Source organism: Rissa tridactyla, chromosome 1, assembly GCF_028500815.1.
Source record: "Rissa tridactyla isolate bRisTri1 chromosome 1, bRisTri1.patW.cur.20221130, whole genome shotgun sequence".
Taxonomy (NCBI): domain Eukaryota; kingdom Metazoa; phylum Chordata; class Aves; order Charadriiformes; family Laridae; genus Rissa; species Rissa tridactyla.
Window position 1 is genome coordinate 152171580 of NC_071466.1, and position 22823 is coordinate 152194402.

Consider the following 22823-nt stretch of genomic DNA (forward strand, 5'->3'; position numbering starts at 1 on the left):
GTCAAAAGGGAATAGAAGGGCGAAAAACCCCAACCATGGAGTAAAGTCGTTAAGTCCTGAAGACTTGTCAAAGCTGAAACTACACCTTACTTTTGACATTGAAGTCATCCTTCCAAAAACAAATACAAAAAGCATCTGCCTCTTCTTTGTGCAATATCGCTGTCTTAATTCTCCTATATAAGGTGCAATCTAAAAACAATAATGACCAAACAGGCATATATTTGACAGTTCTCTCCAACATCGCTCAACAGCAAGACTGACCAAGACAAAATGCTGGAGTTCCCTGTATGTCATGAGGTCCCATAGGTTCATTATTGCTCCCCCCCCACCGTACCCCCCAAATATCTCCAATATCTTTTCATAGGCATCTGCTGTCAATTTCACTGATAACAGCAAGGTGAGTCAACAAGAAGCCATAAATACAGATCTTTTTCATCTGATTTTAAACTTTATCTTTTTTCAGAAGAGAGGAGAAGCAAATATTCTGCTGTCCAAAGTGGCAATTTGGCTTCTGCAACATAAGTTCTACTTCTCCCATGGCAAAATTTCACTCTAAAAAGGCATGATATTGTCTGGAGAAAAACACTTCTATAGGATAGGCTGACTGCTATATGCTTTATTACTCTTGGTATATGGAACCATGTAAATGACATCTGAAGTCCTTATTTCTGGCATCAATTTTACAAACAACAGTGTAGGATATTGAATTTGTACAAGCAGCAATTTCAGAGCGAGGTACAGCTGAGAAGCGTATTGTTGGTCTGTAACAGATAAACTAGTGTAAAGATACTTTTCTTTGGCTTTTAAACTAACATTCTTCAAACTCAGTTCTTCAAGGACAGCTGTTGTAAAGGCTGTGTTATTTGGGGATTTTGGGAAAGATGCGACTTGCAAAATGCCAAATACCACACCTCAGTGTTTGATCTTGCAGTAAGTTATAATGTTCCAAAAGCCTCAGTTAATTCACACAGAAAAGCGTGTAACTAACAATTCTTTCTGACTGAAATTCAAGAGTACGCTCTCTAAGCTGAGCTGCAGAACTATAACTGGTCAAACAAAAATTTAACAAAAGGGAACAAAAAAGTGAAAATAAATGCTTGGTTAGATATGGGAATAAATAAGGTAAGGAGAAAAAAGCTTCTCTTCTTTTATGACTTATTGAATCCAGATTATGAAAGTTTAAGACTTCTCATTCTGTGTTTCAGAGACCCTTTGTAGTTACTAGTCCTATTGTAATGATGTTGTAATATTGTTTCTTCAATTTAACACTGAAAAAAAGTACAGGCTAGAATTCAGGATAGGTCTGTAGAATTTGAATGAGCCATCCTGTTCTTTCAACTGCTATTAAAGGAAGCATCATTGCTGGCACAAGATGAAAGCAAAACAATACCTGAAATGCTATGTTGAGGTCACATGCAATTTTTTGTACGCTACAGAAGTATTATTTAGCCAGCTGCACAGGATTTGAATAGATAATAATTATTACTACATCTTCATTTTGTTATGGAATAAATTATTTCTTCCAAAGAAAAATACATTTTGTGTAATTGCTAGCCCCTTTTTCCATGTTTTTTTTACAGGAGTTCAAAATATTTTTTAAAATGTGGATTTTAGGATAATCTTAATATTTATCCAACCAGAGATGAGGAATATGTCAGCTTTGGAAGCACATTATACTCAGAAAAAAATCTGGAACTGTGCTGTCACTCAAAGTAAAACCGAGGCAGATACCTGAAACTGCCAGCTATCAGGAAGTCAATGGGGATCTGCGACATACTGGAGGTGAAGCCTCAGCGCACGGGGCTACATCAGTGAAATTGAGCAGAGGAGCGCAGCAAGCATCTGCCCCAGGAAGCAGCCCCAAGCAAGCAGGATCAGATACATACCGACACATGCCCATTACAGAGCAAAATAATAATTTTCAGTTTGTACTATTTCCCTTCGAGCAAGAACACACACTTGCAGCATTCCTTACAAGATCCAGCAGCAGTGCTTCTGCCCAGCCCCATTTACTGTGTACTCCGATGCAATAGTCACACAGGGAGACAATACCATTGTAACACCAAAAGGCAGTCTTGGAGAAATCCATTGTCTTTTAAATCCGATTGTTGGTGAGATGTGAAGACTTTAGTATTTTAATTAAGAGATATATATATATATATTTTTAAAAAGCTCTTGATTATTCCAGACATAATTTTTTCCACCTACTTGTACATTACAGGGATTGGAATGAGTCTGCTACATCAGTCTCAGATGTACTTAGGGAGAAGTTTATGTAACGATTTCTAGTCAGCCTTTGAATTCTGCTTGTCTGACAGTGAGTGACTGTGTATATTCACTGCTGTGTTGTTCCTTCAAAGTAGTCTGACAGGCATTAATATGCACTTGATCTTCCTTGTGTCAGTCAAAGCAGAAAGGCTATTTATGTTTACCACTTTTGATACCTTTTCTTGGTAAAAGAACGATGGCTGGTCTTTTCCTTTGTTTTTAGTTGATATTTATAGGGACAGAGAAGAGATGGAGAGACAGAGAGACGGAAGGTTTGTGTGCGCATCCATGCACACATGCATGCACCATCTAAGAGCGCAAACATGACCGCAGATGGCCATGGAGAATTACTGTTGCTATTTCACTGGCTTACTTGGCGATTACTGAATTTTACTTTTGTTCTTACTGTAGTCCAAGACAACGTAAGGATCTGCCACTTTTATTTTTACTGTTTCAGTTGCATAAAAGGGGGGTTTTGGTGGTGACTGAAACAAAGCTACAAGACAACTTTTGTCAAGGCAGGTAACAGCGAAACCATGATATGCAGATGAGGCTCATTGTTTACAGCATTTTCTTTCTCCACTGATTTTATAATTACTTTAATTACATCATAGCTCTTACACTCTACTGATCTAGCAGTTAGATTGGGAGATATTTGCTAAATAAAACCCATAATTGCTACAATGTAGGCATAGTATAAATCATCAGATGACAACTCCTAGATTCATTACAGATAATAGAGTTAGGTGTGAGAGGGAATGCTGGATAACCACCTTGACTTAATGACAAAACCAAACAGGACTTCAATGCTACAGGAAATCTGGCAGAAAAAGAAGCCTTCAGAAAAGTTCACAACCAGAGCTTCTCAGCGGTCATAAGTACTTCTCTAATGTAACTTCCTTCTTGGAGGACTGAAGATCAGATCCTCGGTGTTGGAATAGTAAACAAACCAACGCTTTCAGTCCATCGCTGAATTTAACAGAGGAGATAGTCTGCACTCAGGTCGGTAGAGATGAATCACTGCTTAATAGTCCTGCCTGCTTGAACATGGAAATAATACTAGAGCAAGTACCCAGGCTTAGCTGGCTCAACGATGGGCTAACACAGCAAGCTCATTTGGCCAAAGCCTGTACCAGCCCTGACCATCTCACTGGCTGGACTAATTGGGGTTCTTTGACCTCAGTTTTTAAACCAGCTGTTTCTGCAATATCACAAAGTTTCGGTTTCTCCCAAAATACAGGAAAAGGGAGAGAATGAGAAATAAAGGACAGCTAAAAAAAGAACAAATGGAAAAAGGATATCCCATTATATGAAAAAGGTGAGGATGGACTGAGGAGTGACTGTAAAATCGCTATGATGGCTTTTTTATCTGGTGATCTCTACAGATGGATTTGCAATTACTGGCAGTCTCTCTCTCGCTTCTTTTCTTAGTTGTAGGTTTCAAAAGTGATTAGTGAGTTTGAGTGTTGATCTTAAGGCACTTTAACAAAGGCTGACTTTCAGAGGGCAGACACTTGCTTTCTGAAAATTGGCATACTTTCAAATGTCTGAAGTTAAATAACTGTAAGTAAAAGTACCTGCATAGAATCACAGGGTTGGAAGGGACCTCTGGAGAACATCTAGTCCAACCCCCCTGCCACAGCAGGGTCACCTAGAGCAGGCTGCACAGGAATGCATCCAGGTGGGTTTTGAACGTCTCCAGAGACGGAGACTCCACCACCTCTCTGGGCAGCCTGTTCCAGTGCTCTGCCACCCTCAAAGGAAAGAAGTTCTTCCTCACGTTTAGGTGGAACTTCCTATGCACAAGTTTGTGCCTGTTACCTCTTGTCCTGTCACTGGGCACCACTGAAAAGAGCCTGGCCCCATCCTCCTGACACCCACCCTTTAAGTATTTATAAGTGCATGTTATATTCTTATCTGTTTAGAGTGGTTATTTGATATCAAATGTATTAGTTTTTACTCTGTGAAACCCGATGTGGGACTTCAGGCCTAATGTTCATTTTGTATGAAGATAAAGCAAGATTGAGAACAAAGAAATGACTTCTTCATTTCTTAGCTTGGAAATGATGAAAATCTTAATATTCAAGAGATCTGTGTGCTCAGAGGTGGAGCTGGACTAACTACGGGCCTGACCACTTCTTTCCATTACAAGACCTTGTTCTCAGTTGCTTGCCAAATATTAACAAATTGTGCTGAAATTTTCCCTGACAAGGTGTCAGCCTCACCCAGGATTTTTTGGGGACAATTTAAGCTACCTCCTTCACACACCATGGGCAGCATTCTTGTGTAAAAAATTGGTTCACGTGGTTAAAGACTGTGGCACTTTACTGTGATACACAGGCTCACATAAGAGGTGAATTAAAATTACATTGCAACCTTCATTTTGGACAGTACTAAGTTTTGAGTTATTAACATTAGAATCTTAATATTCATTTAAACTAGGGATTTCTGAGGTAAGTGGATGAGAAAAAACAACAAAAAATTCTGCCTTGTAATAATACCACGCAACCATGAAATAAACATATGTTATTTGCTTTTATGATTTATGGTACCAAAATGGATTGTAGTGTTTTAAAGTGATAGTTAATTATTTCAGTTTTTCCTACACCTGAATCAGAGTTCTGTTTATTTTTGGAGGACTTTAATGAGCTATGATAATACAGAATTATAGCCACACCATCTCTCAAGTTTAACTTTAATGGTGTTGATTATGACTTTATAAACACCTTCTCTTCTTTAATTTGACAACGTCCCTTTTACCTTGAATTACTTATATGCCCTGATGTGGTTCTTGTCTAGGAATTCTCTAAAAAAATTATAAATTCACAGAAACAACTAACTTGAAAACCAAAGACAATTATTATAAGATACGAGTAGTGGTTTGAAAATGCGTATTTCAAATTTGGATTGTTGACTTAAGCGTAGGGCATAATTTACTAGTATAGTTTCCTTTACACTGTTCTATGAAACCATAAAGCTGATGGAACATGTAGTTAATTTCTGTCTCCATCTATCCTTCACAAACTACATCTTCTACATACTATCCTTCACTACACAAACATATCACCATCTTACAGACATACTGAGTAAGATATTTCCTTCTACTGCCTACATTTTTCAATGCTCCTTCTAGATCACCCTATGTTTTTTAATCTTTTATTTTTATTTACTGTTCAGAAGAAATATTTAAGATAAGAAGTACCTTTTGGCTGCTATACATCAAAAGTTTGAAGGTTTCTTCTTGAACAAGGCATTCTTAAATTCTATTTAGAGAAACTCCCCCAAATCTCTTCTCAAAATAGACATCATTTCCAGCTGTCTGTAATGGGGCTGCTGGTATTTCGAAGTCAGGCACTATCTTACTGATTCCCAAATCAAAGTCAAGTTTCCTTCAGGAAAAAAATGTTGGTACCCTATGTCTTTACAAGGACTAGCTATCACATATAGTGAGCATGTCAATCTAAAATCAATTTCAAGTCTGTGACTGGAACCAGGACTTCCATAAATATTCACGCAGTGCTTACTTCTGAAGCAACACATACACATATATCTACTGCATCTCTCAAGTACATACAGAGCCAGTTCTTATTTGCAGAACATATGCACACAAATATCTCTGTGTGTAAACTACCCATCTGAAGGCTGTGATGGCCATGCCCCAGACGATTAGCATAAATTTTCATTCTTCTCTCTTTTTTTTTTTTAGAGGATAATAATTGCAATAGAACTCAAGAAATACTGATCTCCATCAATGACACATTTTAGAACACTTGAGTTTTAGCTGGTTAAGGCAGAATTGACAGCAGAAATTAGAACCAAAGGTAAAACACAGCAAGAGAATTAGAATAAAAAGCAACAGCTTCCGTCGAGTTTAAATCAAGGAGAATAGCAGCAAACCTCCTTTGGACTGTGGTCAGAACCACTGTGACATGAGTTGAATGCAGAGACTGTTAGAGCTTGTACTTGACATAAGTAGTTCCTGTTTGACCTCAGAAAAAAAGCGTAATTGCAACAGACCCAAACAGCAGCAGCAGCAGCAGCAGCAGCCGGGCAGCCAGCAGTGACATTCCACCCCGTAGGAAACAGAAGCCTTATACAGAGCACTCACTTTCCCAGGAAGTCCCACACAAACCCCCCTACGTGTTGCGGTGCAGGGACTGACACCTGGTAGGGAGGGTGCAATTTGCGGGAGGCGTGCTTTCTGAGAAAAGGCATAGTCAAAAAAACCCCCGCACGGTACAAAACAAAACAACTCGTGGAACCAGGACGTGACAGTATGAATGGAAAGGAAAAGCAAGGAAGGAAACAGAACACAAAATGAAAAGTTACAGAGAGACAGGAGATTGTGGAATGGCAATACAAAAAGCAAACAGTTAGTTATAAAGAAAGTGAATAACCAGACAGCTACAAAACCCTCTACACCACCACAATCTGGGGACAGAAACAAAACTTATAGGGCTGTTCACCCACAGAAGAAATGTGGACTTATGGCCCACCGTCCTGTAAGAAGCAGCAAAATCCTGCCCACAGAGAATATAAATTAATGAGGTTGTGCTTTCAATCTCATGTTATCTCTATATTTTTCAGACTTTTGCATAGCATGCACCATATTTAATACATTATTTTTTGATATCTTTCCTCTCATTCACAGCTGAAAAACAACATCCCCCATCCCCCACCCTTTAATTGCAACAGTTACTGAACAGTGGAAGCATTTCCCTCAATTTTAATTTGAACTTAATGGCAGCTTTGCTATCACTGAAAAGGCTTAGGAGAACAGTTTCCTGATTTTCATTTCATCTTCCTCTCCTCCTATCTTTTCTCCTTCTCTGTTCCCCTATCCATACCTCCCTAATAAGCGACTCATTGCTTCTCTTCTATGGATGAAGCCGTGTTACTATTTCTCTACTCCTGACAATGTAAGGTCTAGTTGTCACATATTACTAGCATAAGGAAAAACTCTAGGGAGAGACTCTCTTTTGAAAAAATCCCATGTACTAAGAAAGTACAGTTATTCGCTGAACGTGACTTATTTCTTCTCATCTTGCTCTACGTGTAATTATAACAGTTTCTGATGGGCACAGCAATCTTCACTATTTTGCTTGCTGACAAATGCTTCTGCAAGCACTAGGGTTCTTCTTTGCACAGCAGAGTTTGAAAAGCTGTAGAAGCATTAGAATTCAAGATCATTTTTAGTTCACTTTGCAAGGACCACAGTTTAGGAAGGACTTTTACAGGAAACCAAGACTCCAGCTCTAAAACATCCATGTAACATGCCTGGATATATCAGTTCATCCATGAAAGAAGACTTTGTAAACAACCATAGTAGATAAAATTAGGATCAACCTATACATTTAATAGGCATGTTAAAAACTCTGTGTAAAAACTCGCAAGGAGAAAACAAGCTTCCAGAGAACAGGGGCGTGGGAAAGCAGTTGGAAACAACTAAGGCCAAATAAAAAGTTCAACAATTATTCAGAAAAAGAGAAATTACTAGTCAAAACCTTACTACAAAGTATCCGAAATCTTGTATCTTTTTCTCCAGTGCCCTGACTATATTACAGTTCCACCTGAAAAATCATTTCAGGTGTTGATACTTCACTAATTCACCACACTAACAGCATGCACCTTAGGTCTCTAGATCTTGAAGACCTTTTCCATTTCCACTCACAGTGGTTACAGAACATGAATGTTCTTTTTTTTCCCCCTTGATTTACACAGCTGCTGGCAATCACATGATAACAAAAGTAGTTTTTTCTTTGACATAGCTGAAATACCTATTCTAATCACTAGAAATAAAAGAAGACATATTCTGTTTTATCTTAGTACTAGTAGAAAAGACAGCAAGTTGAAAAGAGAGGAGGACCACTCCATTTTTTTTCCTAAGAGCAAAGATCAGGTGCTAAGAAGGAATCGATAGCACTGAATAGTCAATGTATCCACCAAATTGTTATGGAATGATGTCCAGTCATTTCAGGGGTTTTATGCTTTCATTGATATAGTAAGAATTTGGTCTGTGACTGAAATAGCAAGAAACTACCACTTTAACATGATAAACAATAATTGCTTTGCAGATCTCTAGAACTGCATCTTTTCAAAGAAAGATTTCCTTTCTAAGTCTTTGAAGACAGTATGCCAATGCTTTCATCTGTAAAAGAGAAGGAGGCCCATCTTCTTTTCTTTTATTTGTTATTTTTGCTTTGTAGACTATAAACTCTTGTGATTCCAGGCCACTTATATGTGTTTGACATTGCAAGCCCCAATCTTGATTAGAGTCTCTGAATGTTAATGTGATTAAAAAAACAGAATTGCATTAAAAGTGTGCATAAGAAAATTCTCTTCCTGCCATACCAATCTCCTCTAGGAATCAGGTTGAGGAATGATAAATGTCTCTGACTTGCTTTTCCTAAACAGTAACTACTTCTGCACACAGAAATAATTCAGGCACTATGAACGTACTTCTTCCCTGTACCGTACTTCTACCAGAATTTTGTTGCTTATACCCTGGTCCCTAGTCAACTTACATGCTGCCCTAAGATGATGACATGATGAACTTCACACTGAAGATGGGCACCTCTAAGGGACTGAAAAAATCACCCAGACAAACATGACTTTTAACTGCTATTTAGCTTTTTCATGGCTATGCTTAACGCACCTACTCTATCAACCTATAGCCTGAATGATCTGCTGGATACATCATGTATCAATGAGCTGAAAGTTATACCCCTTAGGAAAAAAGGGAAGACAGTTAAAAAGGACATATCCTCACTTTTGGATATTCAAGCTTACACCATAGGTATAAAGAATTTAGGTTAAATAAAATAACATCTCAAACAAAGCTAACAGGATGCTGCTTACAATTACAAAGAGAGAAGAAACCCAACTGACAAGTTGAACTGTTTCACAGCTCTGTCACTTTCAAGAAAACAAGAATGGACTTCTTAGAAAAGATGTTCTCAAATCATTCAGAGGGGCCCGCAATTTGACTATTATCAGACAATGAACAATAACCATTGCCATCACGCAGAACCTGGTATGTCCTCTACTCAGTTTCCCTAATCTTCCTGACACTAAACGCAGAGCAATTAAATAGCGATGGGACAGAAATTAGAAAGACAATTGTGGCACAAGGCAAATGGGAATAATCAAATTTCCATTTTGTGGTTCCAACTTAGTGATTCTTCATGGTGGATCGTAAAGAGAAAAAAAAAAACCAAACAGGTATTACTGCCTAGAAACTCCCTCTTCACCCACTGTAGTGTGAGAAAGTGACAGGAAACAGAATCTGTTTCAGGTATTTCCCAAGATCTTCTATTTATGATTGTGATACAAATGTCACGGAACTATAATAAATTATAATTTTTGTTTGGGGTACTGAAGTCTAGGGAAAATATCTGAGCGCCCTGGCGACAACAGAAAGATGGAAAATGCTGAGAAGCGCTGAATCACATTTTGTTTGGACAAAAGCAAATCTGTTCATTTGGCTTCACATGAGCCAAAGTTTACCTGTGTCCCTACCAGTACAAAGAGTTTCGATGCCACTTGCCTGAAGAACCTGAGTAACTAGTATGACAAGTGCTTAAAGGTAATTTTTCTTATCTGTTTTTTTTTTGAGAACCATGCCTGAGGAATTTATTAAATCAAGAGAACAAATTGTTCTCCAAACACATCACAGCGTTGGCAACTTTTCCTACCATCTCCATTCCCTTACAGATCTATATGCTCTTCTAGTTCTATCTATATCAGCCCTATTTTTGAGCAGCCAGGTAATGAAAGCACACAGTAAGACATCTTTCCACTTACAATCTGCCAAAAAAGGCAGAAAAACTCTAAACAGACTTTCCCAAAATAGGCACAAAATGGACTAAGTTATCTCTAACTTTAATCAGCTCTTTTGCTCCTCTAGGAACTTTATACCATTCTCACCTCTCCAGTTCTGCTATCTTCTTATCCTTATCATTCTTCTCATTTTCCATCTCTTTCAAGATTTCAAGAAGACGATCCACTTCAGCTTGAGCCTTGCTAGATTCTTCCCGATACCGTGTTACCTCCCTTTCCAGCTGCTGCATACGATCACTCAGCTCCGGGCTGGCCCTAGCCTCCAGTGTTGCTTCATGAGCCTGTAAGAAAAAGGTTCAAGAAAAAACACTTCATTCACACATGTATATTTTATAGATACCATGATGACTGCAAAACACTATCTAGATACCTATTTCAAAATTGCAAGATTAATTATTACACAGAAACAAATATACAGTGCATATGCAACTTTTAAGTATGGGGAAATACTTTCTAGGGAAGTAAAATTCAGAAAACAAATCGAATTTTTTTTTAATTCCGTCTAAAAAAATTAAGTGATTTTTTGATCTGAAAGAATTGACATAAGAAGTAAAAATATGAAAAAAGTCAAACTCCTTCGAAAGGAAAGAAAAAGCAAAGTAAATGTGAGTGGGCATAAAAATTCTTAAAGTACACTTCTAAAACAGTGACATGTCTGTAGGATTAGTTACCTGAGGTATTTTTAACTTAAATAATCTAGAAAAACCCATCACAGGTTAATAGCCTTCAACAGCTACATCAGCATGCAAAGAGTCAGATAGATTTGCACAGATGGTGCTATGTACTGAAGTCCTTGCTAGTCATCTGAGCCGTGAAGACTAGGACTAAAATGAGTCTGACTACCTACTGAAAATATCTTCACCTAGCTATCTAGGAAATATGTTTTTTAATAACCAGACTATGAGGACAAAAAGCTTCAGAGGACTGCGGAAAAAATGAATCCAATTAAGAGGTTTTTTTAATTATTTTTTTTAACAGCTTGGTTTTTTAATTTCTCAGTAAAATTAATTCAACAGTTCCCAAACATACTAGAGACAAAGAAAAGGCAGCATTTATGCCGGAGTTTAAACCAGCAGTCTAAGGACTATCTTTTCATTCTCCCCCTGCCCCTCTGCTCTTGGATCTTGAAACATTGTTTGATACCAATTAAAGCTCTTTTGGAATGGCTCAGATTTGCTTTTGTGAATAGCAGGTTTGGTGGAGCTATGCTGCCAACCGAGATTGCCTGCAAGCTCCAGGCCTTTCTCTTCTCTGAAACAGACACAAAACAGAAAATAAGAGTACAGAATTTTCCTGCCTCACTGTGTGCAGCTGTGGAAAGTTGTTTTACAAGCTGCCAATGTTCTGCTCCAAAGCACAGTAAGTCTAAATCCAATAGTATAGGACTCTGTTGCTTTTAAAGGTAATTGGACAGAACTGCAGCAGCATAAACCTCAGGGTTAGAAGCTGCTGCTTGCAAAAAACCAAATAACAGCAAAAATAAATTTGGCTAAAACTGTTTGGTTATTCAGTAAAATAAGACTGGTGGAAAAATATCCGTTCATTGACCCCAACATTTTTGCCTTGAAGTCCCTTGTTTTTAATTCGGTCCGTTAAAGCCAAGGCCACATTTCAGTAAAATCCAGAATCTCAGAGCAGAATATTCTAAGACTGAAGAAGGCCTTGATGCTTTTCTTTACTGAGAGTATAACCTTGGGATGGATCTTTGTTGTCCAAATACTGGAATGCTTCATATTCCAGGGCCTTGGCCCTGCAGTGGCCTGCTTGAGGGTCAGTGCTAAACTGGGTTTTCTTTTTTTTTTTTTTTTTTTTTTAAGCAGGAATTCCAGAAAGATGGAATTTTATCCTAGAATGAGATCCCTTGGTCTTCTGGGCAGGTGTCAAGAGGAGTGCCCAACAACCATAGAAGTACAGAACTCCTTCCCGAGGCAATGTGCGAAGGAACACTTAAAAGGCTCCCCACTTCTGAGACTTTCGAGTCAAGCCCTGTCGCTCCTCTGTCACTGAGCTGTAAAGTCTGAAAATCCTGCTACTGAGACCCAGCTCCATGTGCATCCCTGGAGAGCCTGGAAGCTTTGAGAAACCTTTTGGAGGGTTGTGTATGCTTCCAGATTCCTTACTGCCCCATAAGCACTTTGAATTATAAACCCTTGGAAAGGACTCTCTAAGGCAAGTGGAAGTCTAAATAATGTGTTGCCAAGATGATGGCAGGAGGACACTGCAGCAATGAAACTGTTAAGCGTGCTGGTTCCATGAACAGCCACAAGCATCACGGAACGTACTCTGCTTTTGAAGAAGAATGTTGGTGGGTGTTCCTGAAATGCCTTAACGGGATTTCCAGCCTGCAGGAAATCTGAAATATTTGATTCCATTTCATTTTGAACCTAAATTTCAAACAAAACTTCCATCCTTCCCTCCCGAATACTGTTTTGCAGGAACTAGGAATCTGGTATTTTTGGCCATCTATAAATCTGCTGGGGGGCATCTATATTCCCCTAAGAGACACTACTGACAGAGTCAAGTCTGGTTTTCACCAGACACAGAGCCTGAATTCTTCTGTACTGGATTTAGGTATGTTTCCAACATCTCAAATAGTTTGTTTTAATAAATACTCCTCCAGGCTCTTTAAAGTCATCCAAAATACATAATCAGATAATCAAGAAACTTCTTTTAAAAAAAGCAAAGCTAGGCTGCTAGCCTAGATTACTAAACTGTCTAATTCAAAATAAGTTATAAGACCTAATGCAATTCTACTGTTAGGACAGTCCTGATTTATATTACTCTGTGCTAATAAAAGCATCTCCACAACAACCCAAGAGACACTACTGAGAAGAGGAAACCAATTTTCTTTTTCAGAAAATTAGCCAACAAGTCAGTGTGTCTGGTTCTTATAGAACGAAAGGGCTATTTACACGACATAAATTATTAGTTAAGACATGTAACACATGTTATTTGTATATAATGCACATAAGTATGGATACTTTCACCTAACACAAAGAGAACGTTATGCGATATGGTGTAAACTGGAGACCACTTCCTGAGTTGTGAATTACTGACTGAGTGACTTTGGTCCATTTTGTGGGTTATATACAAAATACGTGTTACATGACCATATCTAAAATCCTACTGGATTCATTTATTGTATAGGAAAGAAAACCAATGCATTTCGAGGTTTCCCACAAACTCACATCAAGATCTGGAACAGAAGAAATTGGCTACCTTCCCAATGCAACATTGTGCAAAATAATTCAGTATTATTTTTTTTAACCAAAAAGAAAGTTAAACACAAATAATGAATTCTTATACTCACAGTAAAAAAAAAAAAAACAAACCAAAAACCAAAATAGAACGCACAACTTCCCCTGCCCACCAAAGGTGCACAAAAATTCCAAAATAAGGCAGTAATTTCATTTTCAAAACAGAAGGGAAATATAAAGGGACAAATGCACCACGACAGTTCCTGCTGTATTAAGAGACTACAAGAAGTGCATTTCAATAGGTTCAACTTTCAGCTCTGCCACCTCTTAGCATAGCTACTAACAAATATGCAAATGTATAGAAGTATGATAACAAGATAAATAAATTGAAAAAGCAGCTTGCCTAGGGTGAAGGGAACATTGCATTTTCTCCTCTGACAAGCGACAAGTAAGAAACGGTATGTTTACAAAGGCCATTGAGTTTACCTGATTACAGGCTATTTTAAACCTCTTAACTGTTACCACTGACCCTGTCATTAGCTCTCCGTGTCTGTTCCAGTGTAGAGTCAAACAGGAAAATTTAAGCTACTTTCAAGAGCACAAACTTGCATGTTTGATTCTGCATTGATATGCATAAGAAACAGTCACATTTTAGCTAGACAGCAGCACCTTCTTAAGCTATGTCTTTATTGGCAAAGCTCATCTGATCAGTATTAATCTTTGCCAGTGTGAATATAATTTCAAATTCTAAGTGGTTCAGGACTGAGAATAGTTTAAGCTTACTGCTCAGTTTAAGCTTACTACTCTGGATATGCTCTTAAAGTTCTTAAGAGTGACTATAAACTAAGAGGGGGTTTAACGTCTTTCTGCTTTTCTGCTCTTAGCCATCATTTCCCATCTGGAATGTGGTAAGTGATGGGGTGAGTGCTTCAGGTACCTAAAGAATACAAGAAAGAGTGATTGTTCCTCAAATAAAAGTAATATAACGTCTATTGCTTCCACAGAAAATCAGCTGACAAAGCCAACTTCTACAATTAAAACAAAGATGACCAATGTTTCACAGAAATAAGCACTATTTACAGACGTAAAGGAGAAGACGACCAAACATATTTAACATAATTTTCTAAGTTGATATTTCTTGTGCCAAAAAAATCTTTACTAAGAGGAAAGGTGATCTTACACAGCTTAAAGTGTGCCAGAGGTAGGGAAGAAAACAATAGTGAAGATCTACTTTAAAAGTTCTAAAATATAAGTAAAAATTCCAAACATTATGACTAAAATTCCAAATCAATATTCCTAAAAGATTAACTAAATAAAACAGCAAATAATTCACAGCAAACACTTTCTACTTTTACCTATGAATTGAGACAGCAAATTCAGTTTAACGTTTCATGTACAAATGTTGCCAAGAACTTTTGGCCACAAAGTAGAAGTTCCCAAGAATCTGAAATCCCATTTTAATCCACCCTCCTACCTCCAAGTGTGCCTCACATCTCCTAAAAATAGTAAACGCACAGACAATTACAAAAATATATGACGACTATTTACTGCAAAAGACAAACACATATAACCATTTTCTTTATTTTTCCTATTGTGAAGGCAGCAATTCAAGTGATAAAACGTGTGCGCTGCCTTCTGTCGCGTCTTTATTAGTTTCAACAAAGTTACAAATTTGAAAAACAGCCAGACTTGCTCCTCCTTTAGTTCCAACACTCTAAACACCATGTGCTCTAACAGCTTTCCAAAAACGCTGTTCTGGAATTCAGAGGCTCGGAGAATTCTCTGATATCCTATGTACCAGAAAAACTTGCGTCTGTCACAAAGAGTTGTTTGTTAACTTATTATTGACAAGATCTTTTAAATGGCTAGTCTCTGTTAATGTGACTGTAAATTTTTGACACTGAATAAGCAAGCATTTGGTTGGAATCATTTAATAAAGAAGGCTGAAAGCCTACATAAGAGAAAGATGCCTTGAGAAAACCCATTACTGAAAAAAATTGTATCTTCAGAAAGATATGAGTTCCCATTGTCGTTATTAAAATTAACAATTTGCTCTCATTGGAATTTACACCAACACAAGACGTGTACAAAGACAGGAGGGAAATGCCCAGATAACGGCTGTCTTTGAAAGCATACTTCAGCACCACCCCCCCCCGAACTAGGATTTACTCACCTGGCCACAGGCTACTATTTTACAGAAACAACACTTACTTCAATGCACAGAAGGGAATCACTCAAGTAATGAGCAGATATTCGGTATTTGTTCTTTGATATTCAGGTACGGCTCTATGCCTTATTTACTCAAAATTACACAGATGACACTTAAAAAAAAACAACCCAGTTTTCTTTCTATCATACTAATCACGACTGCAGGTTGTTACTTCCTGGCAAACGGTAACAAACTTCACTTCTCAACACCACCAGAGGGAAATGAGGATTCGTTACTATACCTGTTGTGCAGGTGGAAAACTGAGATGCAAAAATATCCTGCCTTATTCTCTTAACGCTTTCCTACTATTAAAAAAAATATAAATCTATAATCTAATTTCTCTAGATGATTAACATCTTTCTTACATAACTTTGGCTCATTCTTTGAGCATTTTTTCACACAATACTGAAGACTGCAAACATCTGGCAGAGAATAATTTATTTATAGAATATTATTAACAACCACTTCACAATAGAAAATGAGAAAGGCCACACAACGTTGCATTGGCCATTTCCTAGCTTTTGGATATTTAATTTTTCAAAATGAATGTTGTCTTAACAAGGTTTCTGAGAGGGGTAGAGTAGGTAAGTTTAATTTTTTAGGTATAAGAAAATCAGGGGGAAAACCCCTCCAACTTTCTACTGCATGAGATGATGCTGACATTGTCATGAATCATCAACAGGACTGGAACTTCAAAAGCCACAACACAACCTCTTGTGCCTTATCCTCTATGTTGGCTATATCATATTGGGGAATAAAATGCACAGCTTGTTCCCACATTTCATATTTTCTGACTTTAGAGTAATGGAGAGTCTCAGAAACTGTAGAGTGTTTTAAAAACACATGTAAAGTGTTAAAAAACAAGTTAAACTAACGTATTTCTATATTTTGTTCTCGAAAACAGTGAGCTGTTATGGATGGGAGTTTCTTTCAAAAAGCCACGAAACCAAACAAAATCTCAGGCTCAAACAATGTAAGAAACTTCAGATAAAAGATTTAAAAGGTTTTGCAAAACCATAAACAATTGATAAAAGAATCTATTTAATAGGATGCATTAAATGAGTTTAGTAACAGACTGTACCAGTGCAATCTACAGGATAGGAGGCTGGCAAATTATTTTAAAGTGGAGGAATGTATCAATTTACCAGAAAAGTCCCGAGTCTCCTTTTCATACCTGAAAACAAAATACCTTTGAGGAAAAAATATTCTGTCATGACATGCTAAATAATGAAATCCTTCAAATGCCATATCCACTAATCTTATATCCTTTAAGAAAAATATGTAATTGTTTCCTAATCTTTGTGCACCAAATACCTTAGAATATTTATTAATGACTGTTTTTACATATAATAAAAAACCTCAAAATACAGTGTAGGAATTTTTATGCCCTAACAAAATTCATTATTATTTCTGATATTCCTAACAAAATACTTTCCCGTATTGCACATAGAATCATAAAATCGTCTAGGTTGGAAGGGACCTTTAAGATTATCAAGTCCAACCATTAACCTAACACTGCCAAAACCACCACTAAACCATGTCGCTAAGCACCACGTTTATCTGTCTTTTAAATACCTCCAGGGATCATGATTCAAGCACTTCCCTGGGCAGCCTGTTCCAATGTGCAACTCTTTTCCTAAATCTAGTCCCATAAATGCATTGTATTATCTGCTCTATTAAAATAATTTATAATACAGGATGTCGCAAAAACTGAACTATAAAAGCACCAGGAATTCTCTGACCTGGAGACAATGACTGTCGGGATACACAGCTACATTTACTCTGAACATTGCTGAGAGTAACACAGATACCAGACTTCCGAAAGTTTTGTAACACAATTTTTGATGCACACAGTCACAAAAGAAATCTCTGATGAAAACCACCTTGGATTACGTAATTTACAGTGTCAAGATACTATTATACAAACACTCCTTGAAAGGAGTGCTCTTTGACATCAAACAGAAGGCTGGTAATAGGGTCCAAAATTAAACTGACATAGGACCAGTGAGCTTAATGGTTACACAAGTTTTTAAGCAATCTTTTAGTTGCTGTAACTTAATTATTATTTCTAATGCGCTGCTGTACATGGTGTTACAGAATACTTTCACGCAAGAAGCTTGATTTGCATAGAAATTCTACATTCTTGCTCTGAAAATGCATGGACAATGGAGATGAAAGGAAAGCTACAAGACACTGCAAGCAACTGAAGCAAAGGGAAACAAAAACATTGGCACAATATTAAGCTGTCCAAACAAAAAACAAGTTAGACCAATGCAGCCAAAAAGCAAAAGCAAAAGCAAAAGCCTCCTAAGGAGGCTTTTTTTCAGCATGACTGGTCAGACATACTATAGCATTTTGTTTGTATCCATACCATCTAATACCCACTACTAAAGTAATTCACCAATATACCCTGTGTTGGCCCAAATATAAAAGCAAAGGTGAATAGACATGCAACACAGAAAATTAAATGGGGTTGGCAATAGCCTCTCAGATTGCCAGGGAACTTACTGGCTTGGATGGATGACTCAATAAAACTTCAGGATGCTAAAGGAAGAAAGAAGACAGGAAAAGATGGGGAAAATTTGGGATAGGAACAGCGTGAGAGAGAAAAAGAAAAGATGCAACAAGAAAAGAATTTAAAATAATAGCTGCAACATTCATTTACTAAGACAACAGAATCTTACTTTGTGGTTTTAGCATGTATTACTAACCAGCTTTTGAAACATGAGAAACATGGAGTTACTCTTATGCAAGTTCCAGACAGTTTTGTCCAGTCCTCAAATACTTAACATAGTCCTGTGTTTGGGTTTACAGATGAAAGTTTTATAGGTCGAGCAGGACCTTCTAGTGCTTCACTTATATCAATTACAAGACAGCTACATTGTTTAGAAAACTAATTCAGTAACTGGTGTTATCTAAACGCTGAACACAATTGCTGGTTTTTTACTTTAATTTTTACAAGACATCCTGATTTCCCTGGTAGCATTTTTCTTTAGAGGTTGCTGTCACGGTTTCATTTGGGATAGAGTTAACTTTTTTACCAGCAGCTGTTATAGTGCTATACTTTTGGATTTGGGATGAGAAATACTTTTGATAGCGCACTGGTGTTTTTTGTTGTCATTAGGCAGTCAAGACCTTTTCTGCTCTTCATATCGCCCCACCAGCGAGTAGGCTGCGGGTGCACAAGAAGCTGGGAGGGACAGAGCCAGGACAGCTGACCCCAACTGACCAAAGGAATAGGCCATACCTTATGATGTCATGCTCAGCATATAAAGCTGGGGAAAGAAGGAAGCGGGGGCCGTTCAGAGTGATGGCATTTATCTTCCCAAGTAACCATTATGCATGATAGAGTCCTGCTTTTCTGTAGATGGCTGAACACCTGCCTGCCGATGGGAAGTAGTGAATGAATTTCTGGTTTTGCTTTGTTGGCATGCGCTACTTTTGCTCTACCTATTAAACTGTCTTTATCTCAACTCATGAATTTTTCCTCACTTTTACTCCTCTGATTCTCTGTCCCATCACAACTGGGGGGAGTGAGTGGCTGTGTGGTTGCAGGTGCTAGCCAGGGTTAAACCGCAACAGTTGCTATGCTGAATATATCATTTATTGTCCCTTCTTTAAAAAAACAAATCACCAGTTGAGAACAAAAAAAAAAAAAAATAGTATTTCTATCTCATCTACCAAAATTATCAGTAATATTTTCAGTTGTGGCAGGAAATCCATATTCACAAAATTAAAAAGCACCAGAGCCTGCATTACACTAACTGAGCTAAAACTTGGGAAACATTTTGGATCAACATTTCATTCAGTAATATTTTTCCTGTCTTTTGAAAGATACTATCCTCCTGAACTTGAAAGAAGAACACCGCAGCCGAAAAAAACATCCTCTGAGTGAGCTTGTTGAATCTAGTGATATTTTCCTGGCAGGGTATCACTGCTAACATTCTATGATGAAAAGTTCCTAGAACTGCACCAAGGGGAAGTTTGTTAACATATGGTTTTGGAATCTTTCTTTTCTCTAACCTTGATCCCTTTTTCAAATAAGGAAGATATCTATAGGGAGAAAAACTATGCACTGGAAATGAAGACAGACAAAAATCCGCTCATCTTTGCTGGAACAAATTCTAGTATTAGTTGGTCTCTCCCAGATTAGAAAAACAAATGAAATGAAGCATATTGTCTCGGAAAGACAAGACAGAAAAAGCTAGGAAGAGTGTGTCCTGAAGAAAAATAACTAGAAGAAAACCTTTTCACTATAAAACTACTACATTAAAATAGAAGTTAGAAAAAAGATTTTCCTAAGGAAAAAAAAGCCACAGGACATAAAACCACTTCACAGAAAAACAGGGAGAGAACCCCCGGTGTGTAATTTCCCTCTAATGATTCCATCTCAGCAAAAAAAGAGACTATTTGAGGCAGGACACCAGGCCATGTAAACTCAACAGGGATTTATGGCTTGCTTTCAGCATTCAGAATCTCCCATACTATCACCCGCTGGCAGTAGGCTGACAATTGAGCATAGAAGCAATGACAGCAGAATAATTAGAACATTAAGCATACAGATTTGCACAACCATAGTATAATTATTAAATTACCCAACCCAGAACATAAAAAACACTGCAGCTTTATTCACTGAGACAGGGATCAATATAAAACAGTCATTACTAAGAAGAGGACCAGTAACAATGAGAAGTGGACACCTAGAGTCACACACTGGAGACTGCTTACATGGAAAGAAAAATAATGTCAGCAACTTTTCAGCACTGCTGCACTCCACTCGGTTAACAAGATTTCTTTTAAGTGTAAAGTTAAATACCTTTTACAGAAAAAGTGAGCCTTCTCAAAGGCTCGCTGTTTAGAGATTAGCAACAGTTTTTTTCCAAGGACTGCCCAAATCTTTTTAATCTAATGGCTTAACAGTAGTCCAATTCAGTCTCTTTTGTCAGCTTCTTAACTTCTAAGGCTAATAGATTTAACTGAAAGTACTCAAACTGTTCAGTGGAAATAAGAGGCAAGAGAAACAAGATAGATGTTAGACACATCTCTGTTCAAAATGTAAGGAAAGCAACCTAAAAGGAAGAGCTTTTTGCCATTTGCTGTTAAGAGGTACACAAGAAAGGCTGTCCTGCATATATCTTATGCAAAACAGCGCTAAGATAATGTAATAAAACTCAACATAATAAACCTTTAATTCGATTTTAAACTGAATGCTCTTATGTAGCCATTAGTTTTAAGGTTAATTGTGACAGTTATTTGCAATGGTTAACAATGTAGATGTGTAAAACTGAGCTTTTAGAAGCTTTAAATTGGAGCTGGATTATCTATCATAATTAATCATAAAATAGTGTGGGTTGGAAAGGACCTTTAAAAGTCATCTAGTTCAATTTGCCTGCAATAAGCAGGGACATCTTCAACTAGATCAGGTTGCTCAGAGCCCCATCTAATCTGACCCTGAATGTTTCCAGGGAAGGGGCATCTACCAACTGTCTGGGCAACTTGTTCCAGTGTTTCACCACCCTCATTGTGAAAAATTTCCTCCTTTTATCTAGTCTAAATCTACCCTCTTTCAGTTTAAATCCATTACCTCTTGTCCTAGCACAAGAGGCCCTGCTAAAAAGTTTGTCCCCATCTTTCTTACAAGCCCCCTTTAAGTACTGAAAGGCCACAACAAGGTCTCCCCGGCACCTTCTCTTCTCCAGGCCGAACAATCCCAACTCTCTCAGCCTGTCCTCACAGGAGAGGGGCTCCAGCCCCCTGATCGTCTTCGTGCCCTCGTCTGGACCTGCTCCAGCAGGTCCCTGTCCTTCCTGGGCTGAGAACTCCAGAGCTGGATGCAGTACTCCAGGTGGGGTCTCACCACAGAGCGGAGGATGTTTCAAGGATGACAAGGAACTAATCCACCTTGAAAATGTCAAACTGCCTGAATAAATGTGCAATGCATTTAAAGAGAGAAAGCCTTTTAAAAATACATTTTTCTACTTTTCTGCAAGTGACAAAAAAAATTGGCAAATTAAAAACTGCTGGAAAAACTTACTCATAAGTATAAAACATATTCAAGTGGTTGCTAACTATATTTTCTTGAGTAACTAAAAGTAACTGTGACTTGGTTCTAGAAAGCAAGGAGGATCAGTGGTTGAAGCGGGCTCTTTCGTACAGCATGAAAGCACACTTGGGTTCTAGAGCTTTGATTCCTTTATAAAAAGCTATTGTGGACTGACTTCTTATCACAAAAAAAAAAATAAAAATCTTTCTATTGAATTTGAATTTTCCCTTGAATAAGAAGAATGCAGTAGTCCAACATGACACAGTATTTAGAAAAGGAACAAGGTATTGATGGTTTTGTCTCAGTAGGACTTTCGAGAGGGTACTTTAGGGTCTCTACACAGGAAACAATTGTCCAAATGACCTAGTAAACAATAACGCCTGAAGCAGAAGAGCAGATATCCAGAGTATTATAGAAGGGCTTTATACTGCGCATAGGTAATGGCAGACTATCCATTTTCTTTGCTTGTAGAACTGAAAGCATCCTGACCGAATGAGGTTAGGTAGCTTCTTTGGATGGGAAGATGCAAATCTATTTGTGTTTACAATACAATGAATTTATATTCATGATTTTTTTTGGAACCAAATTAAGGATACAGTTATTTGTCTCATAGCTATTCTGTACAGTTAATAGCGCTCTTTATACTTGAGCTATTTTCCCATTTTAACCCTCAGGAAAAGGATCACAAGAGAATAATTCACCCTCTTAATTATTTCCTGAAAAAAAAAAAAAGAGATTAGATTATAAAAATATAAGGTCTTAAGAACTGTCTCAGTGTCTTTACGTAATGTTCCTGGATGCCAGCTATTAAGCACAATCCTCTCTAAAATGGAATGCGCAGAGGTAGGCCTAAAGGAATTATAACGAAGAGCTGTCATCACGGTGCAAACTGACTGCATGTTCACCTTTTACCTAGCAGCGCTTCACCAGATTTGGTGGACCTCCACACCCGCTTATACTACCGATATACTCACTGCTTATAGTGAGGAAAGCAATCTCAGGGGAAGCGGTGAAAAGCAGTACATTTACAAATGCTGAATATAAAGATGTATTCCCTAAATAACTGAATTTCCAAAACTGCTTTTTTCAACTATTTGTTATGTGCTCTCCCAGTCAGTAATTACTTTTTAAAAAAAAAATAAAATAGTTTTATCAATGTTCTCCACTGAAGCTGTCTACCTACAAACTAATACTATCATCCAATTGCTAAAAAAATCTCTGGCAAATTGCCAAATCTTAGCTACAATATATTCCTCAACTCATTATC

At 37.6% G+C, this 22823-nt stretch overlaps 1 protein-coding gene across 9 annotated transcripts in view; it reads right to left on the minus strand.

Annotated features, from left to right (window-relative positions):
• The window catches only part of ERC1 (ELKS/RAB6-interacting/CAST family member 1), a 304845-nt gene that overhangs the window by 163506 nt on the left and 118516 nt on the right, over positions 1 to 22823 (minus strand). For all 9 annotated transcript variants that reach the window (XM_054188992.1, XM_054188994.1, XM_054188990.1 and 6 more), the window contains one exon: positions 10195 to 10388. In XM_054188992.1, coding sequence (XP_054044967.1) covers positions 10195 to 10388 — 194 coding nt within the window. The remainder of the gene's footprint in view (positions 1 to 10194; positions 10389 to 22823) is intronic.